The following is a 22,264-nucleotide window of genomic DNA, read 5'->3' on the forward strand; positions in this document are numbered from 1 at the left end:
AGGCTAAACCGAAAGATGAACGGCTAAGGCAATTAGATATGTTTAGCCTAACAAAAAAAAGGCTTAGAGGTGACATGATAGTGTCTTCCATTACTTGAAAGACTGTCACAGGGAAGAGGGGGTTGATTTATTCTCCAAAGCATTTGACAAGAAGACAAGAAGCAATGGGTGGAAGTTAGAGATGCAGCTTGGAACTAAGGAGAAATTTCCTGACAGTGAGAACAATTAGTTAATGGAACAGCTTGACTTCCGGAGTTGTGGATACTCCATCTTTGGTGGTTTCAAGAAAGGATTGGACAACCATTTGTCCAGGATGGAATAAAGACTCCTGCCTAGGGGAGGAGGTTGGACTAGAAGACCTCTGAGGTCCCTGCCAGTTCTATGATTCTACAAAAAATCTAATCTAATCTAATCTAATCTAATCTAATCTAATCTAATCTAATCTAATCTAATCTAATCTAATCTAATCTAATCTAATCTAATCTAATCCTTCCATCCAGTATAAAGTTTATCATGTTTACCGGTAAGTTTATTTGCTTGTTCATATCTTGTGACATAACAGAGGAATTGCATTTTACATGACCCAGCCATTGTTTACTTGATGATGAACTATACAGATTTTGGAAGCAAAATGCTTGAGTGAGAAAGAAAAATATTTCCACATCAGTCTTTATGACTTTAAGCAAGGCTTCCATCATTCATACTGCTTTGTACAGATGATGTTATTAAATAGCGTGGGTTTTGTAAAATTATATAGGGTAAGTCACAGTCAGCATTCATTCATGTTATCATAAATACATAACCAAAGATATATTCAGATTGATGGGAAAAGACCTATATATATATAGATCTAGGAAACAAATTTGCAGAGAAATGATCTTGGAATGATGGCTTCTGTGTCTGGGAGAATGTAAACATGTCTCACTACAGAGCTATGAAATCTGAAATATGAGAAGCGGATTCAGCAAATGTAGGCTTCCTATGGATGTTTTGTTTCTCAAATGTAGCAGATGTGAGAATCGCTTCACAATGCTAAACATGTGGTGTAATTTTGTACTTTACAAATTGCTGACCTGGGTTTTGTCTACAGTTAAGTTGGCATGCTTTTAGAATTAGTCTCAGGATATAGATCTTCCTAAGCTACATGTGGCAGTAGTTCAATACAGTACTATATTTTAATAATAGTCTCTTTGAACTATATACGGCTTGTGCATATGCCAGCTCTTTCCAAACTAGGGAAAGATGATGAACATACCGTAGCTCATTACTAGAACTTAATTCTGGTTTCAGATTGGCATTACTCTTTTTTTCCAGGCCTCTGAGATTTAGCTGAATTGTATAATATTGGACTACCGACAGGAAGGGGCCAAGTCCTTTCTGTTAGGAAGTGTTCTCTGGTGGGGGCTCAGGAAGAGGATCTTTCCATCATAGTGCCTGCCCTTTGAAACATCATTCCCCCCAGAAATTATGTTGACTCCAACCTTATTGGCCTTTTGTAAGGCCATAAAGGCCTGGGCCTGGGGATCAGAATATGTGGCAAATCCTGTGCAACGGCTGCGTTGGTTTATCATTAGTAATTTTGTTTTTAACTTTGGCTGTTACTTTTTTTTATTATTTAACTTTTTCCCCCATGCTGATAGCTACCCGAAACAATAAATTTGAGGTAGGTGGCTATAGAAATTGAGAAAATAATAAACAGATAAATAAGTTTGCCTTCAGGTATCTAGCGATGAACGGACTGTTGGTGGATTTTCTTCAGATATTTACAAAGTCTTTCTGATACTGTTTTTCTGGATCTTGCAACAGCCACAAGTGCTGGGAGGACTGAGGCTGAGAAACATGAACCTGCTTTATCTCTTAAGCATTAGCACAGCTAATTAATTCCCCTTCAAAGCCCCCCTCCTGGAGTGATTAATCCCCTATCAAGCTCTGTCTCCAGCCATTCAAGAGGCCTAAGTCTGCCAAGGTATTTACGGCCCCCTAGCCAGCAAGCAGACGGCAAGGCAGCTTGTTATCGGGATTGGATGGAAGTGGTTCCAAGACAAATGGCCGCCTATCTCCCAAGTGGCCTTGCAAAACCCAACAAAGTGCTGTGCTGTGCTGGCCACCTACTTTCCTCCTTGTCCTCTCTCCGCTAACGTTTCACAGATGTGACCCGAGCCTTCCCCCTTCATAGTTTAACACTAAGCAGCATCTCCACAATCCAGTGAAAGAGCCAAAGCACTTTACTTTTGAGCCTGCCAAAAGCCACACGGGGACAAGACCCTTTCAAGTTGTTTTATGAAACTAAAAGGCCTGTAATGGATGAGGGCAAAATAATTGTGTTGGGGAAATAATAGAGCTGGGAAGGGGATGAAGCTGGAAAGATGGAGTGGAATAGGGTCAGAGGAAAAGCGAATCCGGTGCATTTGTCAGTGGAGAAGGGCAGCATTCAGAATCTGTACTTTAAAAACTTGGAAATGGTACAACACTAAACAAAAAAAAAAGAAAAATCCATGAAGCAATGCCAGGACCCACGGATATGAGTTGCTGGAGTAGCAAACTCATTTGACGGTTTAGAAAATAAATTATTCCCCAGACTGGTGGGATATAATAATCTGGCTGCTGGCCAAGATAGCAGGTAAATGGACTTTGTCTTTCCTTTTCCTCTGTCTTCCAACTGTTTAAACTTTGGGCTGCTATACCAACCAACTCCAGTAGGGGGCGCTGTGGTGCCAGGCTCAATAGCACTGCAGGAAGAAACCCTAATGAAGTAATATGAGAAAGTTTTGGACTCTTTAGTGAGGTGAAGACAGAGGAACCAGACTGTGTGTGGTATATATTGACCTCTTGAACTATGGATATGGAGAGGAGACTGTCAGCTCCGCTGGAGCTCACACAATTTTCAAAAAGGCGCATTGGCTTTTTCAGTAGATTTCTTAGTACCAACAGTTTTATCTGTTCAGATCAGGATCTCCCATGACTTTTCTTATCAAAGGCCGCACACTCATCCTCTTCGTGCCAAGAATCTGTGTCTGTACTGAGATTTTGCTATTCTACACTGATCATAGGGTGTTCCCTGGAAGTGTGATTTTTTTTTTTTTGGTCTGGATTCAGTCCTTATGGAACATAGTAATACGAACAGAACCAGTTAGAATTACTGTTTTTTGTTTTTCTAACCACCTATATTTTTCCTGCACTATTGAATATTTGAGGACACAGATATGGTATTATTTTAGCATTTCAAGAATATAGCTGCAGATTATTTTTCATATTTTAATTAAAGGGATTTAACCGACCCTCTGCCAGATATATACCGGGATTCCTGATTCACATTTTCTTTTCTTTCAGTGTTGTTATACAAGTGTCTCTTCAAACGTTTGGTAAATCTAACATTTGCCATTGTTTCTGATTCAGATTGATGTTATAAGCAGATGTGCTGAAAAACGACTCCATCATTCAACTGGAGATGGTGGACAAAATAGTTCAGTAACATTTGGAGGGCACAGGTTGATCACCTCTGTATAAAAGAATCTATTGTGATGTTAGCTTGATTATTTAAAACATATCAAGTACATTTGTCAGCTGATTTCTGTGTGATCTGATTTAATTTTTTTTAAAGTAGTTTATTATTTATTGTTATACCCCTAATAGAGATAATAGCTAACACTGAAAAATGCAGATGGGGAAAACAATTGGGATGTAATGCAAAGGAAATCCTGAATATGACTCAGTGGATTATTTTTATATGGAAGGCATTCCAAGACCAATTTCATCCATGTGTTTTGTTGAGCATGACAAACAAAGATAGGATTCACTCATTGCTCCAAACCAGAATTTTTAAAACCACAACACGACTTAATGCAATGAATGGACATAGTTATTGAATGGTCTTGCTTTTAATCTTGGCAGTATATTCACAAAATTTCAAAAATAGACATAACAGGACTGCTGTGAAAATTAATGTTCTGGGAGTAAGTCATATCTGAAACTCATTTTTACAATTTATTATATATTCTGATATGATGTAATAGAAATGAAAGAACCAATACCTTATCGGCACAGATTTAGAGATTCTTTAAAAGAAAAAGGCTACCACAATATTTGGTGTAATAAAGGAGAGATTAAGGTCAAGTTTAGGTATATGATATAAAGTAGAGAACTAAAATGAAATTCCCATTAAATATCCAAGCAACAGGCTGCCATAAAATGGACAGATATTTTTTTACCACCACTCTGAACTGATAATTTGCAGATTTTTTTTTCTTAGCAGGAACACATCATGCAATCCTACTATTGCTGGTAGTTTATACCTAATTTAAATAGATTAGTCCTCTGTTTTTAGATGACATAGGGAGTTGTGATTTATTTAAAATGGGAAGGAAAAATTTCCATTCATTTTCTTACAGTTGAAAGTAATACAGTGACGCTTATTTACTGCTGTTTATTAATGTTTTGGGAAAAAAGCAGATAAGGGATGAAAAGAACAAGAACTTCAGATGCTTTACCTCAGGGGCTAGCAACTTATGGCTCAAAGACTGGATCTGTATTGCCACCCTAAAACATCTGGCTCATACTTCCAAAAAGAAATAGCATATCTACCTGATCCATGGTGGTCCTAAAAAAGAATTCAAGTTTGTAATTCTATCTCAGGCCTGACATAGACCTGCATTATTTTAATAAATTGTAATGATTTTGGATCATGTTACAAGAATGCATACACTGCGAATATATTTATGTATTTTATAACATACCTTTGTTTACTAAGATCTCTTCCTTCCCAGTCTTGTGATTGGGAACAAGGTTGTGACAAGATGTAGTGGATCATGTCCTCATTTTCCTGTTTGGTCACACCTCCCTTTTTTTCCCCCTAAGAAGAATCTCGATGGTTTCTCCCCCAAAGTCCTTCCAACTTGAGAGAGAGAGAGAGAGAGGGAGACAAGGGCCTATCATCTATTCACAGACATGGCCTCTGGCCCCTATGCAGAAGAAGGTTGCAACCCCTGCTTTGTATAGATCAGGGGTCTGCAACTTTGACAACTTCAAGACTTGCGGACGTCAGCTCCCAGAATTCTGGGAGCTGAAGTCCACAAGTCTTAAAGTTGACAAGGTTGCAGACCCCTGGTATAGATGACATTAGCAAGATCTCTACGTACAGGTCTAGTAGTGTAGATTTATTGGCGTATAAGGCTATTAGAAATGGAAAAGGGTGGGATAGCCAGGAAGAAGAATAATAAACTGTAATATTATGCAAGTACCCACTCTGGTTTTGACATGGATTGGCACCTGAGTATCCTCAGATCATCTACTTCAAGTAAATCCTACTTTTCCAGTGCCTGGGTCTCATGCAGAGATGCTTAGAGTTACTTTCATATCTGGCATCTGGAGGAATGTGAGAAACTTCTTTTGTCATCGGTGGGTCTTTTCCTGTATATCAACCAGAAGTCAGAATGGCTCCATCACGACTGATCTTTAGAAATGCCTTAAAAACAAACCTGTTGAGAAGGGCATTAATTCAGGACCGATTATCAATAGACCTATTATTTTCTGTTATAGTAATTTATGATATGATTTCTGTATTTCTTTATTATTAATATATTTATTTTGGTTTATTGTATATGTGGATCCATTTAGAAATTGAAGACATATTAAGTAATATGCCATAATGTGAGACTTAGATTCAAACCAATGACAGAGAAGCTTAGATGTCTTTAATTAGCTACAAGATTTAGCATATGAATAGCAGAGAAGTAGAAAATGATCCAAGTTAGTCAATGATCTTTGTAGAATATTCCTTTTTTATTGGATAATAAACATGATTTGATGGAGTAAAATATTTAGCAGACTGATTCATTCTTAGAGTATCTTACTTTATTTTGGGATAGATAGGCTGTTCAGAACAGTCTTTTAATCATAATGGAACTCCTAATTACTATTTTTCTTAAGTCAAAGCCAATAATCAAATCAAGACATGAGGTGGCTAAAACTTTTGTAAAAAATAAATATTTTAATTTGATTTAAGAAATGTCGAAGTACAAAAAGCCTCCCTATTGCTGTTCTATTCATTATCGTGAAAGCAAAGAATATCTAAAAAGCAGAAAGATCATAATGCTGAAACACAGTAAGTCATTGTTTCTTTGATCATCTGATCAGTCTTCTAACAAAGGGTACAAATTTGAAAAATTTACTTTAGTTTGGAAACTAGCAGTAATGTTTAAAAGTGGCCCAATTTCATTTGATATAATGAATGTGGCAAAAGACTATTTCCATTTTATTCTGCATGATCAATAGGATTTGAAGAACTGTGAAGATGATATATTAATCCAGGGCTTTTCAGGTAGATGCTACGTGCTACCTAGCATGTTCCAAAGATGTTTCTATAGCAACTGACTTTGCTGTCTCTATTAAAATCCTGCAGAAGCATATAACCAAGAAGAAAGGTTCCATGTAATTTAAGGGCCCTCAGAACTTAAGACAGAAATCTTAGTGATTACTTGGCAAACTTTTTGTCCTGAATTCCTTTTAAAAATAATATACTTGGACATGAACAGAAGAATTAATAGACTAGAATCTGTACTATTTTATTAGTACAGACTGCTCTAAGACTAAAAATCTTATGTCTTTTAATGTTATGTTTTTTTCTCCTGAATTAGGTAAACAGTGACAAAATTGTAATGCAGGGTTCATTTTGGTAATTTTTAAGTCATGACCTTAAAAGGCTTGCAAAATATGCACAAGTAGGTTGTATTCATTATCTAAAAACTTACATGATAGGATGAGACAAGGCTCAGAGCTAAGCTCCAGATGGAATAAGCTTTAAGCAAGAAATATTAGGAAGTAAACTACTTTTGCCCATAGTTATTACTGTCATGTAAATGGGGGAAATAAGGTTTTAGTCAGCTTCCATCTTGACAACAAAAGCATGAGTGTTTTTGTAGCTCCTTTCTCTTTTCTGATATTAACAATGAATGCCAGAGAGGCATGTTCTGCTTAGCTGGTGAAGTTCAGTACCTATCCATCAAGTCCCTCCCGCTACATCTCAGGACTGCATTTTCAAGGGAAAAACAAAATAACACTTTGGTGAGTACAAGGATAGGTACTATGATTTATCACTTCCCAAGGACAAGTACAGTTTGTTCCATGGGAATAATTTAGAGAAAAGTTCACAGTAGATCTTCGTAGAATAAAAAAATAGTTATTAGATGAATGCTTTCCTATCATGGCAATTAGGAGGCTAAAATAATTGTCCAAGAACAGCTCTTGAAAGCATTTTTATAGATTGGTACTAATTTATTCAGTGGTTCACGGTGATATGCACACTGAATATAAAATAGATTTAGGTAGCCTGCTTTTTGCAAAGAATTATCATAGACAATGCGATTTTTGCTGTTATATAAGGTGACTTTTAAGAATGCAATTATTAAATTAAGCTTTTCATGTCTTCACTGACAATTAAATGTTAAAATAAATTCGGACATGTTTTGAAAGGCACAAATAATTGTACGTATATGATATTATTTATCAGATTTATATAGCTACCCATCTCACTCATGTGATTCTGGGTGGCATACAATAAAACAGTCAATTATATTTGTATGTAAATAAGAGTGAAGGGAATGGACCAGCATCCTACACACAAAGTTAATAATTTTGTGGGCTTGCCTTTTCCTGGGATCTCCAAATGTACTGGAAGAACGATGTTTTCAGGGATTTTCTAAATGCCAATAGGTCAGAGCTAATCTCTTCTATGGGAGAATGATGTTCCAAAGAGCATCATATTAAACAGCATTAAATAGACAGTATGGGTTGCCCTTCCAGTTAAATCTGTGCAACGTGCATAAGCTTTGTGAAAACTATAATACTACAATTATATTGTATTGATACTATATTTAATATTATAATGGTTTCTATAGAGCCTTGGTGGCATTGTGGTTAGAATGCAGTATTGCAGGCTAATTCTGCCAACTGCCAATAGTTCGATTCTGACCGGCTCAAGGTTAGCTCAGCCTTCTGTCCTGAGGTCGGTAAAATGAGGGCCCAGATTGTTGGGGCCAATATGCTGACTCTGTAAACCTCTTAGAGAAGGCTGTAAAGCACTATGAAGTGGTATATAAGTCTAAGTATTATTGCTATTGAATAGGGACGCGGTGGCTCAGTGGGTTAGGACGCTGAGCTTGTCGATCGGAAGGTCGGCAGTTTGGCGGGTCGAATCCCGAGTGCCGCGTAGCAGAGTGAGCGCCTGTTACTCGTCCCAGCTTCTGCCCACCTAGCAGTTCGAAAGCATGTAAAAATGCAAGTAGAAAAATAGGGACCACTACGGTGGGAAGGTAACAGCGTTCCGTGCGCCTTTGGCGTCTAGTCATGCCGGCCACATGACCACGGAGATGTCCTCGGACAAGCGCTGGCTCTTCGGCTATGAAACGGAGATGAGCACCGGCCCCTAGAGTCGGAAACGACTAGCACACATGTGCGGGGGAACCTTTACCTTTACCTTTATTATTGCTATTGCTATGCTAAACATATAGGGAAAGATACAAACAGTATAAAATCTAAATGGAACTTCACACGTGAGTGCTACAGAAATAAATTAGTGTAATTCTGTTGAAATTCTAACTTCAGGGAAGTGATGAGCAATAAAAGACATAAATGTTTATGAACTTAGCTCATTTTATATCATCATAAAGGTGTGTTAGTATAATTCTGCTACTGTCTTAATTGTAATAACTTCTGAGTCAGGTGTTCTTGCTTTTATGACCCTGACACTACCTTTTGGGACCGTTAAATTTTACTAAATGATGACTTGCTTGCTTTTCTACTAGGCACCACACTAAAATATAAACATTGAAATACATCCAAAGCAGCAGCGTTATGCAAGAATGACTTTGAAGTGGATCAGCTCTCTGTTGTTTCAAGAGCTTCTCAGTTGAACTTTAGTTTTTTAAATAATCTCCATAACTAGCTTACAGTAGATTTTTCAGGCCAGAGACCCAGGCAGATGTGAGGGTGAGTTATGAATTTGGTGGCAGACTAGACAAAAAGCAGAATCTGAGAGGTTCTGATAGATGGCTTCTGATAGATGATCCCTCTAAAAGGCAGTGGTTGGCTGAGCAAAGAAGCATTCCAAGCAATGTCCTTTTTGGAAAATTGTAGGCACCTCCCTAGTATTCCCACCCATATTTGGCAGGATGAAGACTGTAGCCTGCTCCAGAGGGGAAATCGGAAGTTCACAATCTTCATCCAAAGGATAATTTTCCCAGGCTTTTTCCTCCCACACCTCTTTCCTTTTTTGGAGCTCGGACAGGCCAATTTTTTTTAAAAAATGAGACAACACTTGGTTTAGGTAGCTCTGCCAAGTGTAGCTTGAAAAGATTTTTTTTTTTATCATTTTAAAAATATTTTAAAAATACCTCTGCAAAGCCTTTTTTCATGAATATATTATACACTTGATCTTCAACGTAGCTGATATAATGCAGCTGGGGTGTCCTGTCAGCTACTCGAAGATTTGTCTACTTACTACTGCTTCCCTCTATCTACTGAAGATAAAAACCTCAGTATTGACAGTTGAGGCGGGAAGTGCCCATTTTACTTACAAACATGTTAGACTTGTCCAATTAACTAAAGCTAGTAATTAAAAGAGGTTAGCAGGCATTAACATTTGCCACAGTACAAGGAAAGCAAATTTGTTGTAGTGGTTAAGGCCTTAGGCTAGAAACTGGGAGACTGAATTCTGGTCTCACCTTAGGCACAACACAAACTGGGTGATCTTGGGCCAGTCACTCTGTCTCATCCCTATTGGATCTAGTAGAATGGACAGATATTTTTAGGAAAAGGCAGTCCTGCAACTAGCCAGGTCCTTTAAAGGTAATAACCAGCACCTTGAATTGCACCCAGAAGAAAACTGGATGTCAGTTCAGCTTTTGCAATAGAGGTGTAACATGGAGGAACCAATGGGCACCTAATTTTATTTATTTATTTATTTATTTTAATTCCATTTATATCCCGCCCTTCTCCGAAGACTCAGGGCGGCTTACAAGCTTAGCAGTAGCCTTCATTCTATGTATATGCCTGCTTGTTAGGGCTTTCACACCACCACCCCCAAGCGGCATTATTACAAAGTCAGCTTAATTGCCCCCAACAATCTGGGTCCTCATTTTACCTACCTCGGAAGGATGGAAGGCTGAGTCAACCTTGAGCCTGGTGGGATGCGAACCTGCACTAATTGCAGGCAGCTGGTGTTACTTAAGGAGGCATTAGCCCACTGCTCCACCAAGGCTCTATAATACTATGTGTGCTGCCGCATTCTGGACCAGTTACAATTTCTGAGTGGTCTTCAAGGGCAGCCCATATAAAACACGTTGCAATAATCCAATTGTGAGGTGACTAAGGCATGTGTGACCATGAGCGGAGCCTCCCAGTCCAGGAAAAGGCACAATTGACATACAGGACCTGCAATTCAGTGCACCAGGGCAACCCCATCCGGAGTCAAATATGACAAATCACAAGACTCTGGGAGACCAAAAACCCAGAGCCATTCCATCTTGTCAAGACTGAGCCAAAGACTGTTTATCAGTGGCTTCATGTAAAATGTTAAGAGGGGGGAGAGACCCAAGCTCTGAGGCACCCCACGCTGCAGGGGCTTATGGCTTGACCTCCCCTTCCCCACTCACACCGCCTGGAACCAGTCACAGAGAAAGGAGGAGATTCACCTCAAAATAGCGTCTCCCATTCCCAACCCCCAGAACTGATGCAGAAGGTTATTGTTGTTGATATTAAAAACGGCTGAAATAATTCAACATGTTTTAAAGGATTTTCTCTCACTTCATCTCAGAATTTCTGTGTATTCGCAGAAACTACAATATGAATAGTATAATCCTTTATTCTGCATCTGATAAATAAATTTGGCATTTGGATGGCTTACATATCATATACTGAAACAAAAGATAAAAGAACGGCAAAAACAGCCCTTTATACTAGAGCAGGGGTCGGCAACCTCGGCTCTTTTATGACTCGTGGACTTCAACTCCCAGAATTCCTGAGCCAGCATAGCTGGCTCAGGAATTCTGGGAGTTGAAGTCCACGAGTCATAAAAGAGCCGAGGTTGCCGACCCCTGTACTAGAGTATTCTAAGTGCCAAAAACCAGATTGGATTTGAGCAAGACTTAACAGTCTTCATGGAACACTGAGTATTTGTTTTCTTTTCAATCATGATTTACCATTGTTCTGAAGTGGTTTTTCTTCTATTAATGCTTCTTATCAGTTGCTTCCTGATCATGGTTAGATACTGGCAGATAGATACTAGATACTAGAAAGCATCATGGCAGCCATCTTTAAAAAATACCTATGAAAATTACCTTCCTTTGTAGACAATTTGAATTTAAATTGAATGACTGATCTTTTAAAGGAAACCTTAAAGAAACTATCTCCTTGCTTGATAAAGTACTTATAGTTGAAATTTTATTAAATTCTGCCTTGAACTTGATTATGTGAATTTTTGTATTGATTATAACAAAAAAAGATAAGGCTCAGTATTGGATTAGGTCAAGCTTTGAGTTTGCTGCTTAAAGTTTTACAAAGAGAAACAGTGGATCTGACATTTGCTTGGCAGGAAACGGGTAAAAAAGCTGTGCTTGTTATGTAGTTTTCTTCTTATAAAGGAAGCAGCTGCTCTATTCACCAGCTGTAATTTGTGAATGGCCTTTAATGGCAGTCCCAAAGAGGATATCCCAAGGAGAGTATGTGGTGGAAATTAAATCGGATGGGGGGAAAGACACAGATCATTATTGCAGGTTGAATTGGAGGGACAGGTCAGCTCAACTTTCAGAAAATAATAGTGTGTGTCACTGAAGTATTCAAAGAGCACCGTTGAGTAAATTATTATCTTAACACCAGAGTTACTGTATAGGGATCAGCATAATTTATGTATTCAGTGTTGTATCTAATATAGGTTCTTGAACACTCATTTTGATATGGAATTCAGAAAGCACAAAGAATTTGCCACAAGAATAGCACTGTAACCTCTCTGTATTAAGTATCTATAATTATTTTTCTAGGAACTACCTGAACATTTCCATCTGTAAATAATTCTGTTTATTTAATATTTATTGGAATTCTCCAATCTTTTCAAGTTTCTTTGGATGAAGCAAATGCACTGTAATACTCCTTTTTCACTCCCATGGTTCTCTGGTTATTAGTTCAGAACACATTGATCAGTCTAGGTTTGAATTTTACTTTAATATCCTTGGCATCACCAAAGCAAAATTAACACTGAAACCAATCCCTTTACTACCTTAATACTCCTTTTCTTCAAAGTTGGAACCACATAAGACACCAAGGAAAATGAATTGTTCTGTAAACCAATGGAGGCTTTGTGACTCTCTCTGCCGTTTTTCCCCCTTGCTTTTGTGTACTTGCTTTTCAAGAAATAAAGCACTAATTTTATCCTTAGAACAATAATACCTCATCACAATTTTTAAAAGAGTATGACATTCAATACATATATTCTTGCTTTAAGGGGAAAAGAGCACTTCTCTCCTCCTTGCCCCTTGCTACAAATTTAAGAAGGGATTGGCTGCCAGTAGAAAAGGAGAAGATAACTAATTTTGCATAACGAAACAAGTGCAAAATATCCACACAGAAGCACATTATTCCTGCTCGGATAGGGGGCCTTTGTAGATATTACTAGATTTATTTTAGGAGCTAGATCAGGGGTGTCAAACTCAATTTCATTGAGGGCCGCATCAGCACTGCGGTTGCCCTCAGGGGGCCGCGTGGGTGTGGCCTGGGTGGGCGTGGCCTACTGGGTGGGCGTGGCTAGAGTGCGTATGGCCTACTGGGTGGGCATGGGCAGCTCTACATTGTTCGCATCAAGGGTGCCTATGGGGGCCTGGGCAGGAGTGGGACAGATCTGAGGGTCTCTGGCAGGAGGAGGGTCTCTGGGCCAGGGCCAAGGCAGTGGGAGCCGTTCCCTCGCTGTTTCCAGGATGGCTTTGCGGGCCGCATGAAACCACTTCGCGGGCCGGATCTGGACCCCGGGCCTTGTGTTTGACATGTCTGAGCTAGATGAACATTACTGTTCATGGTATATGGTCTGTATATACACAATACATATTGTTTTTCAAACCTTAAATCTGATAGATAGGAAGAACTGCACGAGAGTTAAGATGACTCACAGGAATATTGTATTTTTTTCATTTCCAATATGTGAATAACACATAGGAATAATGGTGAGATGCTGCATTTTTTACAGGAAAGATTACTGCAGTTTCAGAAGAAATTACTGTACATAGATTGTGTGGAACAATTTATCTGTTTGCTGCTCCTAATTCCTCTATTGCTGATTTTCTGTTACGTATCTGTGATCTCACTGAATATGGTGATATTTGTAAACTGTTGATCATGAAGATAATTTTATATTGAAGCAGAGTTGTTAAGAAACTGGATAGTTGAATATTTATTTCAGAATTCTTCATGGATGCAATAATTAGTTATCCTGAACCAAAAAGAGACTTATTATGATACTAATATAACATCTCTTTAAAGGTAAAGGTAAAGGTTCCCCCGCACATGCGTGCTAGTTGTTTTCAACTCTAGGGGCCGGTGCTCATCTCTGTTTCAAAGCCGAAGAGCCAGCGCTTGTCCGAGGACGTCTCCGTGGTCATGTGGCCGGCATGACTAGACGCCAAACGTGCACGGAACACTGTTACCTTCCCACCGTAGTGGTCCCTATTTTTCTACTTGCATTTTTACGTGCTTTCGAACTGCTAGGTTGGCAGAAGCTGGGACGAGTAACAGGTGCTCACTCTGCTACGTGGCACTCAGGATTCGACCCGCCAAACTGCCGACCTTCTGATTGACAAGCTCAGCATCCCAACCCACTGAGCCACCGTGTCCCAACATCTCTTTAGAAAGTACCAAAATGGTACACTGAAAAATTAAAAATATAGCCTTAAAAATGCTACTTATGGAGGATTTGTATCACTGTAAGTTGGGGGTGGGGGCACGAAGGGAGGCTCAGCCAATCTCAATGTATACATGGTTGTACTTTGACAATAAAGGTTCATTCATTCATTAAAAGGCTAAATGAAAGATTCCCATGCCAATATTCAGGTGGAAGAGTATTCTGTAGGATAGGGACTGTCATGGAAAAGGCATGCTTCCTAGAATAAGGTGGCAGTGGTTAAGGGAAGGAACTAGGAGTGTGTCTACCCTATCTGATTTATTAGGATGGGTAGATCTTCTTAGAAAGAGGCAGTCTCTCAGATAACCTGGCCCTGGGCCATATAGGGCTTTAAAGATAACAACTAGCATCTTGAATTGCACACAGAAGGAAATTGGGAGCTAGTGCAGCTTGCACAACAGAAGTGTTACATGGGTAAACCTAGCATTGCCTTCACCACCATCTTCTGGATCAGTTGAAACTTCTTTGCAGTCTTCAAGGCAGATGCAGCTGGAATGCACTGCAGTAATCTGAATGGGAAGTGAGCCAGGCATTACTGACCATGAGCAGCTCAGTGCTTAGAACAGAGTCAGAAGATCATTGAGAGGTCTATGGCTCAGCAGTTCAAAACCTGAGAACGAGCTGTGTGACAGAATGAGCCCGTCAATTTGTCCCAACTCCTGCCCCGCCCAGCAGTTGGAAAGCATGCACAGTCAAGTAGATAAATAGGTACTTCGGTGGGAAAATATCTGCGACATGAAAGGAGCCTCCTCGGGTGTCCTCTAGGCAACGATGATGTCACTGGCTAATCCTTTCAACCTGGAAGCATCATGATAGGTGCTTCCGACATGAGCGTAGTAGTACTATGAACAAGGTCTCCTGGTATGAAAGACAAATCTGTGCAGAAGGCCCCTCCGCTGCAGATACCACCTCTTCCATGAACAGGAGCTGTGAGTCTAGGACATCAAATTGCAGTACAGCTCAGCTGGGAGGAATACCACACTGTCCAGAGTCAGAGATGAAATATCATCTGGGCCTGGGGAGCCAAAAACTCAGACACTTTGTCTTGCCAACGTTGAGTCAAAACCAGTTCCTCTCCATCTAAAATCAATGTCAAAACTTTCTAAATTTGCTATTTTTAAACTTATTTTCTGCTTATCTTCCAGTGATTGCTAAATTATTTGATCCTATTTTGTGTTGCGTCAACAACTTTTGTCTTGTAATTACTTCTAGTAAAATTCAACACATTTGTTTTTCTATAGGGTCCTGGAGCATCCAGGTAGAGAGAGGAGGCAGAATAGTAGTGCTACGAAGTCTACTCTGGCCTGGACTCACATTCTACCATATTCCTAATACTAAACAGCACGGTTATATCTATTTTGGCAACGGGGAGAGGAACATAGACTTACCCTTCATGTTGTAAAGATCACAAACACATAAAATTAAGGAAGCTATCTCCTAATGTTATAATTATTTTGTACTTATATCTATATTTTTGATTTAATAAATCAGTGTGAAATCAGTCTACTTCCTTGTGATCCATATTTTAAAAATGTTTAGTTAGCACTCTTTTTTAGAGTAGTTGAGTCGTTCCACACCCATTTTGCACTATTCAGGTGACCCCGAGGGCACAGATAAATCTCCAAGTGGCCTTAAATGACTCTCAGAAAGAGTACCAATGACCAGATGACTGCAAGGAATATAAATTCTTCCATCCTCCACCATTCAGTCAGAACTGAAGACGTTTCTTGGATGAGAAGCAAAACGTCTTCAAGGGAAAATTAAGAAAGTCCAGTTGCCTTTTGAAAAAGCACCTTTGGGACAACCGTAACCTGGATGACTGAGAGTCTCCATAGACATTTACAATAGGTCATGCACACACAACAAATCAAACATATGAATATAGAGTTGGGGGTGGGAAAGCATACTGGGCAGGGGTATATGCAAAAAGAATCGGAGTGCTGCAGAATAGTTACAAAAAAAAAATCAAATGCAATGCTTGGCTACATCCACAAAAGTATAGAGTCAAAATGGATTTGTGAGACCCCACTGAAGATATTGCATCCAATGTTTGATGTGCACTTTAGTAGTGTCTCCATAGGACAGTAACCAGATAATAAAGGAACTGTAAGGGAAGAAAATCCTAGATGGGATGAAAAACAATGATTTAAATGACAAGGAAGCAGACTGTGGATGGATGGGAAAACTTAATGTTATGCTACTCAACAATAGACTACCTTAGGAGACTGGACATTTTTTGTTTATTTAAGCACTGGTGATTCTTGTACTGGGTAGGGATCTGGACTATATGATTTTTTAAAAGAATCCTTCCAAATCTTATATGTGTCAAGGTTCCGACTAACGGACCCAAACAAATCAGAACTGGGAGGCTTAAAGCTTCCTCAAAGAACATGTTTATTGGATACATATTGGCAGTCAAAAGTAAAACCAACTCTAAAACTCCCCCCCCCCCAGGAATTCAGTGTAACTAAATGCAACACTTTCCTTCCCTCTATTATGTAATTGATCATGCTTCCCAATGAAAGCAGTTGGCAGGCTCCATGATGCTTCTTCTCTCCACCTTCCAGCACCTTTGGGAATGACCTTGGTTCCCATGGGACTGCTCTGTGTTTAGCAATACTTTCGCTTTCCTTCCCCCCCCCCCCCAACCTGTGTGGCAACTGAGAATGACAAACATGGCTTCAGCCAGGTTCGTTTCAGAAGTTGACAATATGATTGTATTATTCAGCAATTAGCTTAGGGTAGTGTAGGATGCAAAATGCACAATCCAACCGGAAAAAACGTATGACAAAAAATTCATCTCAAGAGTTTAATCGGAATATACACAGAAATGAGATATGCCTCCATAGAGGTAACAAATTGGTTGTCCAACTAGCCTTCCCAGGCTCCAGCAAATAAGATTACCATCTGCAATCATTTGGTTTCTTCCAGACTCTACAAAACATTTATGATGCACACAGGATGGTCTAAATGATCGTCATCTACTGTCAACTCAAGCTGCGCTCTCCTTCAGTGGTTAAAACGAAGGGGCTTTGATCCATAAGTAATATTATCTTTAAGTATTGGATGTGATATAGGCATGGGAACTTTGCACCATTTTCTCCCCTTATTGTAAATGGGTCTCACAGCCTTGATAGAATATCTGGTATGGTACCTGTGAAGAGAAGCAGAAAACCATGCCATGAATAAAATTGGCAATCACAAAACATGTTTGAAATGCAATAAATAGTTACAAATAACATCCTCCTTTTACTTTTATTAGCATGTGACAACTAGGGCCCCATGTGCTTCAATCAAATGATCTAAGCACCTTAATTGTGGGCTGTACTACTTCAGTTACAATAGTGGGAGTAATTAATTAAAATGCTTCTGCCTAGTGCTGCTTTAGATTTGTAGAAGTCAGGCAAGAAATAAGCAACTCTTCCATTTTAATTTCCTATTAGGTATTGTTTTGAAATCCAGTCAATGGCCATTAACTTCTCATTCACTTTCCATTTCATTATTTCAAAATAAAATCAGGCACATACTGGTTCTTCAGCAAAATCCATTTCTGACTGTCTATATCTGGATATCAGGTTATTTCAACGCATTGGCTAATTTCAATCTTATTTCTATTTCAGCCTTTTGAAACGATATCAAGTTATCTGGGGAATCTTTGCTGTGTTCACAAGACAGGCACAAGGGAGCTCTACTAAGCTGAGAAGGATTTGAATTGCCAAAGGAATTGATGTCTATTTTGTTAAAAAAACTAGGTTAGGTTTTCTTAATACAGGAGAATAAGGATTGGCAGGACCATTCATTTTCACACATTCCGATAAGAAAGTGTAGTGAAGGTTTTTTTAAAATGTTTTTTTTATTATTTGCAATATAAAAAATATATATAGAAAGAAAAAAGAAAAATAATAATAGAAACTAAATAAAGGAGAGAAAAGAAAAAAAAGGAATGAGTTAAGATGCTTGTTAAATAGGATTCAAACACATTTTTCCTATGAGAACTCACAAAGGACCAAAGGTAACTGGACTGGTTATATCCACTAGCTTCTGAAGGCAAGATTAGCCAGAAATATGTCAATTTAGAATCATCACAGCATTTTGCTCTCAAGGTTTTTTTTTCCTGCAGAATTCTCAATTCAGTTTAACAAAACTCTTCTTTATAAATGCAACAATGCAGACAAGGAAGTGATCAATAAAATTGCACGTATGCCTCTGGTGAGCAATAATATGGATACATGAAATGTTAAGTGCTTTTGATGGGAGCTGTGTAAAACTGATTTGCCTCTTTGCCCATTTAGGATGTGCAAAATGGTAATAAAATCCCAGCCGTCTCAAGCAGTTTCGAACATATAAAAACGTTCCCATCGCTTCAACACTTTTCAAAATGAGATTCCAAAGAAGGTTTTGCTCTCTGGTGCCGAAATAAAGCTGTCAAGTGAATAAACTAAAAGCTCAAGTTGTAAGCACGTTGCAATAGCTGTAAGTTCAAAAATTAAAAAACAGACATCAAGGAGTTGAAGAAATAATATCTCTCATGTTGAAACTATTAGTAAAGGTTGATTTTTTTTATTAGCATATTACATTAACACGAATGAACTCATGTTTCATTCTAGATATAAAAAAGAGGAGACTGTTGAGAATCATTAGGAAAAAACAGTTGGAGTTAATAATAGTTAACGGCTCAGTGCATTTCATCAGAGCCAGGCTGGAATAGCAGTCAAGGCATCAGGCTAGGAACCAGAAGACTGTAAACTGTGGTTCTGTCTTAGGCCCAAAGTCAATGGGTGACCTTGGGCCAGTCAATCCTCTCAGCCCTAGAAAGAAAACAATGGCAAACCACTTCTGAAATCTTGCCAAGAAAACTGCAGGGACTCGTGCAGTCACCAGAAAGTAACTAACCCAAAGATACCCGCCCCCCCCAAAAAAAATATTTCATTACACAGGACAAATCAAAGGTTAAAATTTCTTTATAATTTAAACTCTATGGAGAAACTAACTTTACAGGAAGAGCAGAAAAAATACTTCACTGCAATGCATCATAACTTGCCTAGCTAATTTTATAGATATTTAATATGGCGGTGTGAAATATGGAACATATGCCAATTCCAGTAGGGCTGCCTAAACTGTATTGTGTAGAATGTGGTTATAAACTTTGCTTTGTCTCTGTCTGCTTTACTAAGATTAGAACTGAACTCCCCCTTCCCTTGCAAAACCTGGCCTACTATCTTGCAGAAAGTGAGCTGAACCAAGCCTGCTTATGGAAATGGGCAAAATTTCAGAACAGCAGTCAAGTCTGGACTGAAACCTGAAGATCAGATAAGAACAGAGATGAACATGCTGGATGCTACTTTAGGCTTAGTAAAGTAAAATGCAATAGATAAAAAGTGAAGTATTAAAGCATATAAATCAAGTCCAGATCTCTTCCTTATAGTCTTATTGTTCTTTATCAGCCGTTAGTATCTTAAAAATTTGTCTGAGGAACAATTCACTTAGGGTTGTTTAGATTCCAATGTAATACTCAATAGCCATATCATGGCCTTCGTAGTAAAAATAAGACACATTAAATCTTTCGTTATTTTCAGGTGAAACATCCTCTACATAAGCTTTCCGTATTATATTTTCATATAAGGCCATGAATTTGTAATGCACAACATCAGATTAACTTCCCTATTACAGCATATACACACATGTTACAATATTATTTTATGTGATGTAATTTACCAGGTGTTGATCTTCTCCAAATAGTCTAGACATAATTTTACTGCTGCTTTGGGAAACAGATGCTGGCGATGATATGACATATACTAAAATCTAAAAACTATACAACTGGGATGACAACAGATAAAAAGTTCTTAAATTACTTTTAAAGAACAACTAATCCTAGAATGGTACAAGGATGGTCCAGAAAAACTCCTGCACAGTAAATATGGGGCCCTGGCAGAGAGAGACGGGGTGGCTGGAAAAGGACAGGCAAGAAAATTCTGAACTTGGGATGAATGCTGTGCTGCTTTGATGCACAACCCTTTTCTCTTTGTATAATGTTCAATTGGAGTCCAGTCTTCTCTTGGACTGGATTAGGCTTTCAGTGAGCATTTACATTATGATTTGATGAAGGACACTATTTTATTTATTAAATTTATATGCCAGCCATCTCACTGTCAAGCAACTGAGTGGCTTGCAAGCATCACACAAAACAAAGGTATAAAACATTAAATATTAAAATGAATCAAAGTAAGTTTTTTTTAAAAAAAACAACCTAGAATCCTATGGGTGGAGGGGAGATTTTCTTCCTCACACACCAACCACCTCCAACATGGAACACCCAATCGGGGCCCGATGCTGATCAGCAGGACCAGGTAAAAGAAATCTTTTACATCAGGAATGGGCTCCTTACAGTCTTCCAATAGTTGCAGGAGATAAGGGGTTTTCTTTTGATGAAAAATGAATGAATGAAAATGGGAGCAGGAGGTTCCTGGGAAGCAAACCAATCCTGCTGCCAGCCTGAACCCATTTTTGGGTGGTGGTGGTGTTTCACAATATTTTGTGAAGCAATTAAGGACTATAACGTGTACCTACCATTCCAATACAAGTAGCCCCCTTTAACATCCACGTGTTCAGTGGCTGATCAACAATTACAATAGTGCTGAATGAGGAGCAGTTATGATGGGTCCCTGTAGTTGTGGCTATGCAGCATCTCTGTAATCAGCTGATTGCAATATGGGCATTTGGCCTGCTGAGCCAGTAGGAGGTTGCAAATAGCAATCGCATGACCATGCGATGCTGTGGGGATGCTGCAAATGCACGGGATTCACTTAGCAGCAGCAACTGGGGTTGCTTAAATTGCTGTTACAAAGTGCAGTTGTGTGATGTACCTTACAACTGTGTTGCTTAGTAACAGAGTTCCTATTCCCAATTACTATTGTTTAATATTGGTAAATAGTAATTATTGGGGGGGGGAGGCATGATGGCTTAATGGTTAAAGACACTGAGCTTATCATCTGGAAAGCTGACAGCCCGTGTTTAAGATCCAAGAGCCACACGATGGGGTGAGCTCCCGTTACTTGCCCCAGCTCCTGCCCATCTAGCTATTCGAAAGCATGCAAATGGGTTAAGGTTAGACAGGGGTAGGCAACCTTGGCTCTTTTATGACTCATGGACTTCAATTCTCAGGAATTCTGGGAGTTGAAGTCCATGAGTCATAAAAGAGCCAAGGTTGCCTACCCTTGGGGTTAGATAAATAGGTACCACTTCAGTGGGAAGGTAACAATGTTCCAAGCGCCTCGCCCGCCACATGACCACGGAGGAGTCTTCAGATAACGCTGGCTCCGTCTAAGAAACAGAGATGTGTACTGCCCCCTAGAGTCGGATCTGACTGGACAGGGGAAACTTTTACCTTTACATTTACTTAGTAATTACCAATAGCAATTGGTAATTACTGGTAAGCGAAGACTACCTGCATTGAGTTCTTCCAAATCTTGGAAAGCACTCTCGAATTGCCCCCCACCCCCCAGTAATTTCAGTCCCTTGTATGATAGTTGATATACTTAATATTTTTCAAATAATACCCCTCCCCCCCAAAAAATCCGGAAAAATATTAACAAATATGAAAATTTGTGCAAAAATCTGAAATTTAGCCAAATTGCTGTCAAACTTCAGTGGTGTGATTTTTGGGATTCTAGGATCAAGTGGTGTTGAGACAAGGTTTCGTGCAGTCATCATCTCATCTGCTACCAGCGGAGAGTGCCAGAACTCTACACCTTCATCAAGGCAGGGCACCGAGCCAAGATATTCAAAGGGTTACTTGTCTCTTTGCTTATGGGAATAATGAGAAGAATTTCTAGGGGAAATGAGCACAGAGAACGGCCTTCAGGTTAAGGCAAAGATTTAATTATTACACGTAAAGCAAAATTTCCCATGAAGTCACGCACTCTGTATGCTTGACCTGTCCTTCAATTCGGGGAAAGTTTCAGAACAAAATTCTTGTTTTCATCCTGTTCAGGGGAGGGCAATGTTCAGCACTTTGAAAGCTTGTGGTGAGAGAAAATAGCCAGTATGGCACTGGGTTTTGTGTTCAACTATTACTGGTGCAAACTGGATTAAAATCTTTACTTGGCCATGAATCTGTCCGAGTGACCCTGTTTAATTGCCAACTCTGTGCATAATATCCTTCCTACACGAGGGAAGGGCTCTGTCCAGCCATCTTGCAGAAAAGCTGGGAAATCAAAATTAGTACTATAGTAACAATAACAACATGTATTAAGAACCCACGGTGGAAGCAGTTTTTCCATTCTGGTATTTTTCAGAGAGAATTGCAATCTATTTTCACAAAGGCTG

At 39.1% G+C, this 22,264-nt stretch overlaps 2 protein-coding genes across 3 annotated transcripts in view; one reads left to right on the forward strand and one right to left on the reverse strand.

Moving 5' to 3' along the window:
• Positions 1-15,370, forward strand: part of RSPH9 (radial spoke head component 9) — a gene marked incomplete at its 5' end in the record, with an annotated part of 30,817 nt that extends 15,447 nt beyond the window's left edge. Inside the window, one exon of the mRNA XM_081334631.1 lies at positions 15,178-15,370. Coding sequence (XP_081190757.1) covers positions 15,178-15,338 — 161 coding nt within the window. The 3' untranslated portion in view covers positions 15,339-15,370. The remainder of the gene's footprint in view (positions 1-15,177) is intronic.
• Positions 15,371-16,737: 1,367 nt separating this feature from the next.
• The window catches only part of MRPS18A (mitochondrial ribosomal protein S18A), a 44,997-nt gene continuing 39,470 nt past the window's right edge, over positions 16,738-22,264 (reverse strand). For both annotated transcript variants that reach the window (XM_081330613.1, XM_081330612.1), the window contains exon 6: positions 16,738-17,090. In XM_081330613.1, the coding sequence (XP_081186739.1) occupies positions 16,946-17,090 (145 nt within the window). In that variant the 3' untranslated portion in view covers positions 16,738-16,945. The remainder of the gene's footprint in view (positions 17,091-22,264) is intronic.

This window comes from Vipera berus, assembly GCF_964194415.1.
Source record: "Vipera berus genome assembly, chromosome: 1".
Lineage (NCBI taxonomy): Eukaryota > Metazoa > Chordata > Lepidosauria > Squamata > Viperidae > Vipera > Vipera berus.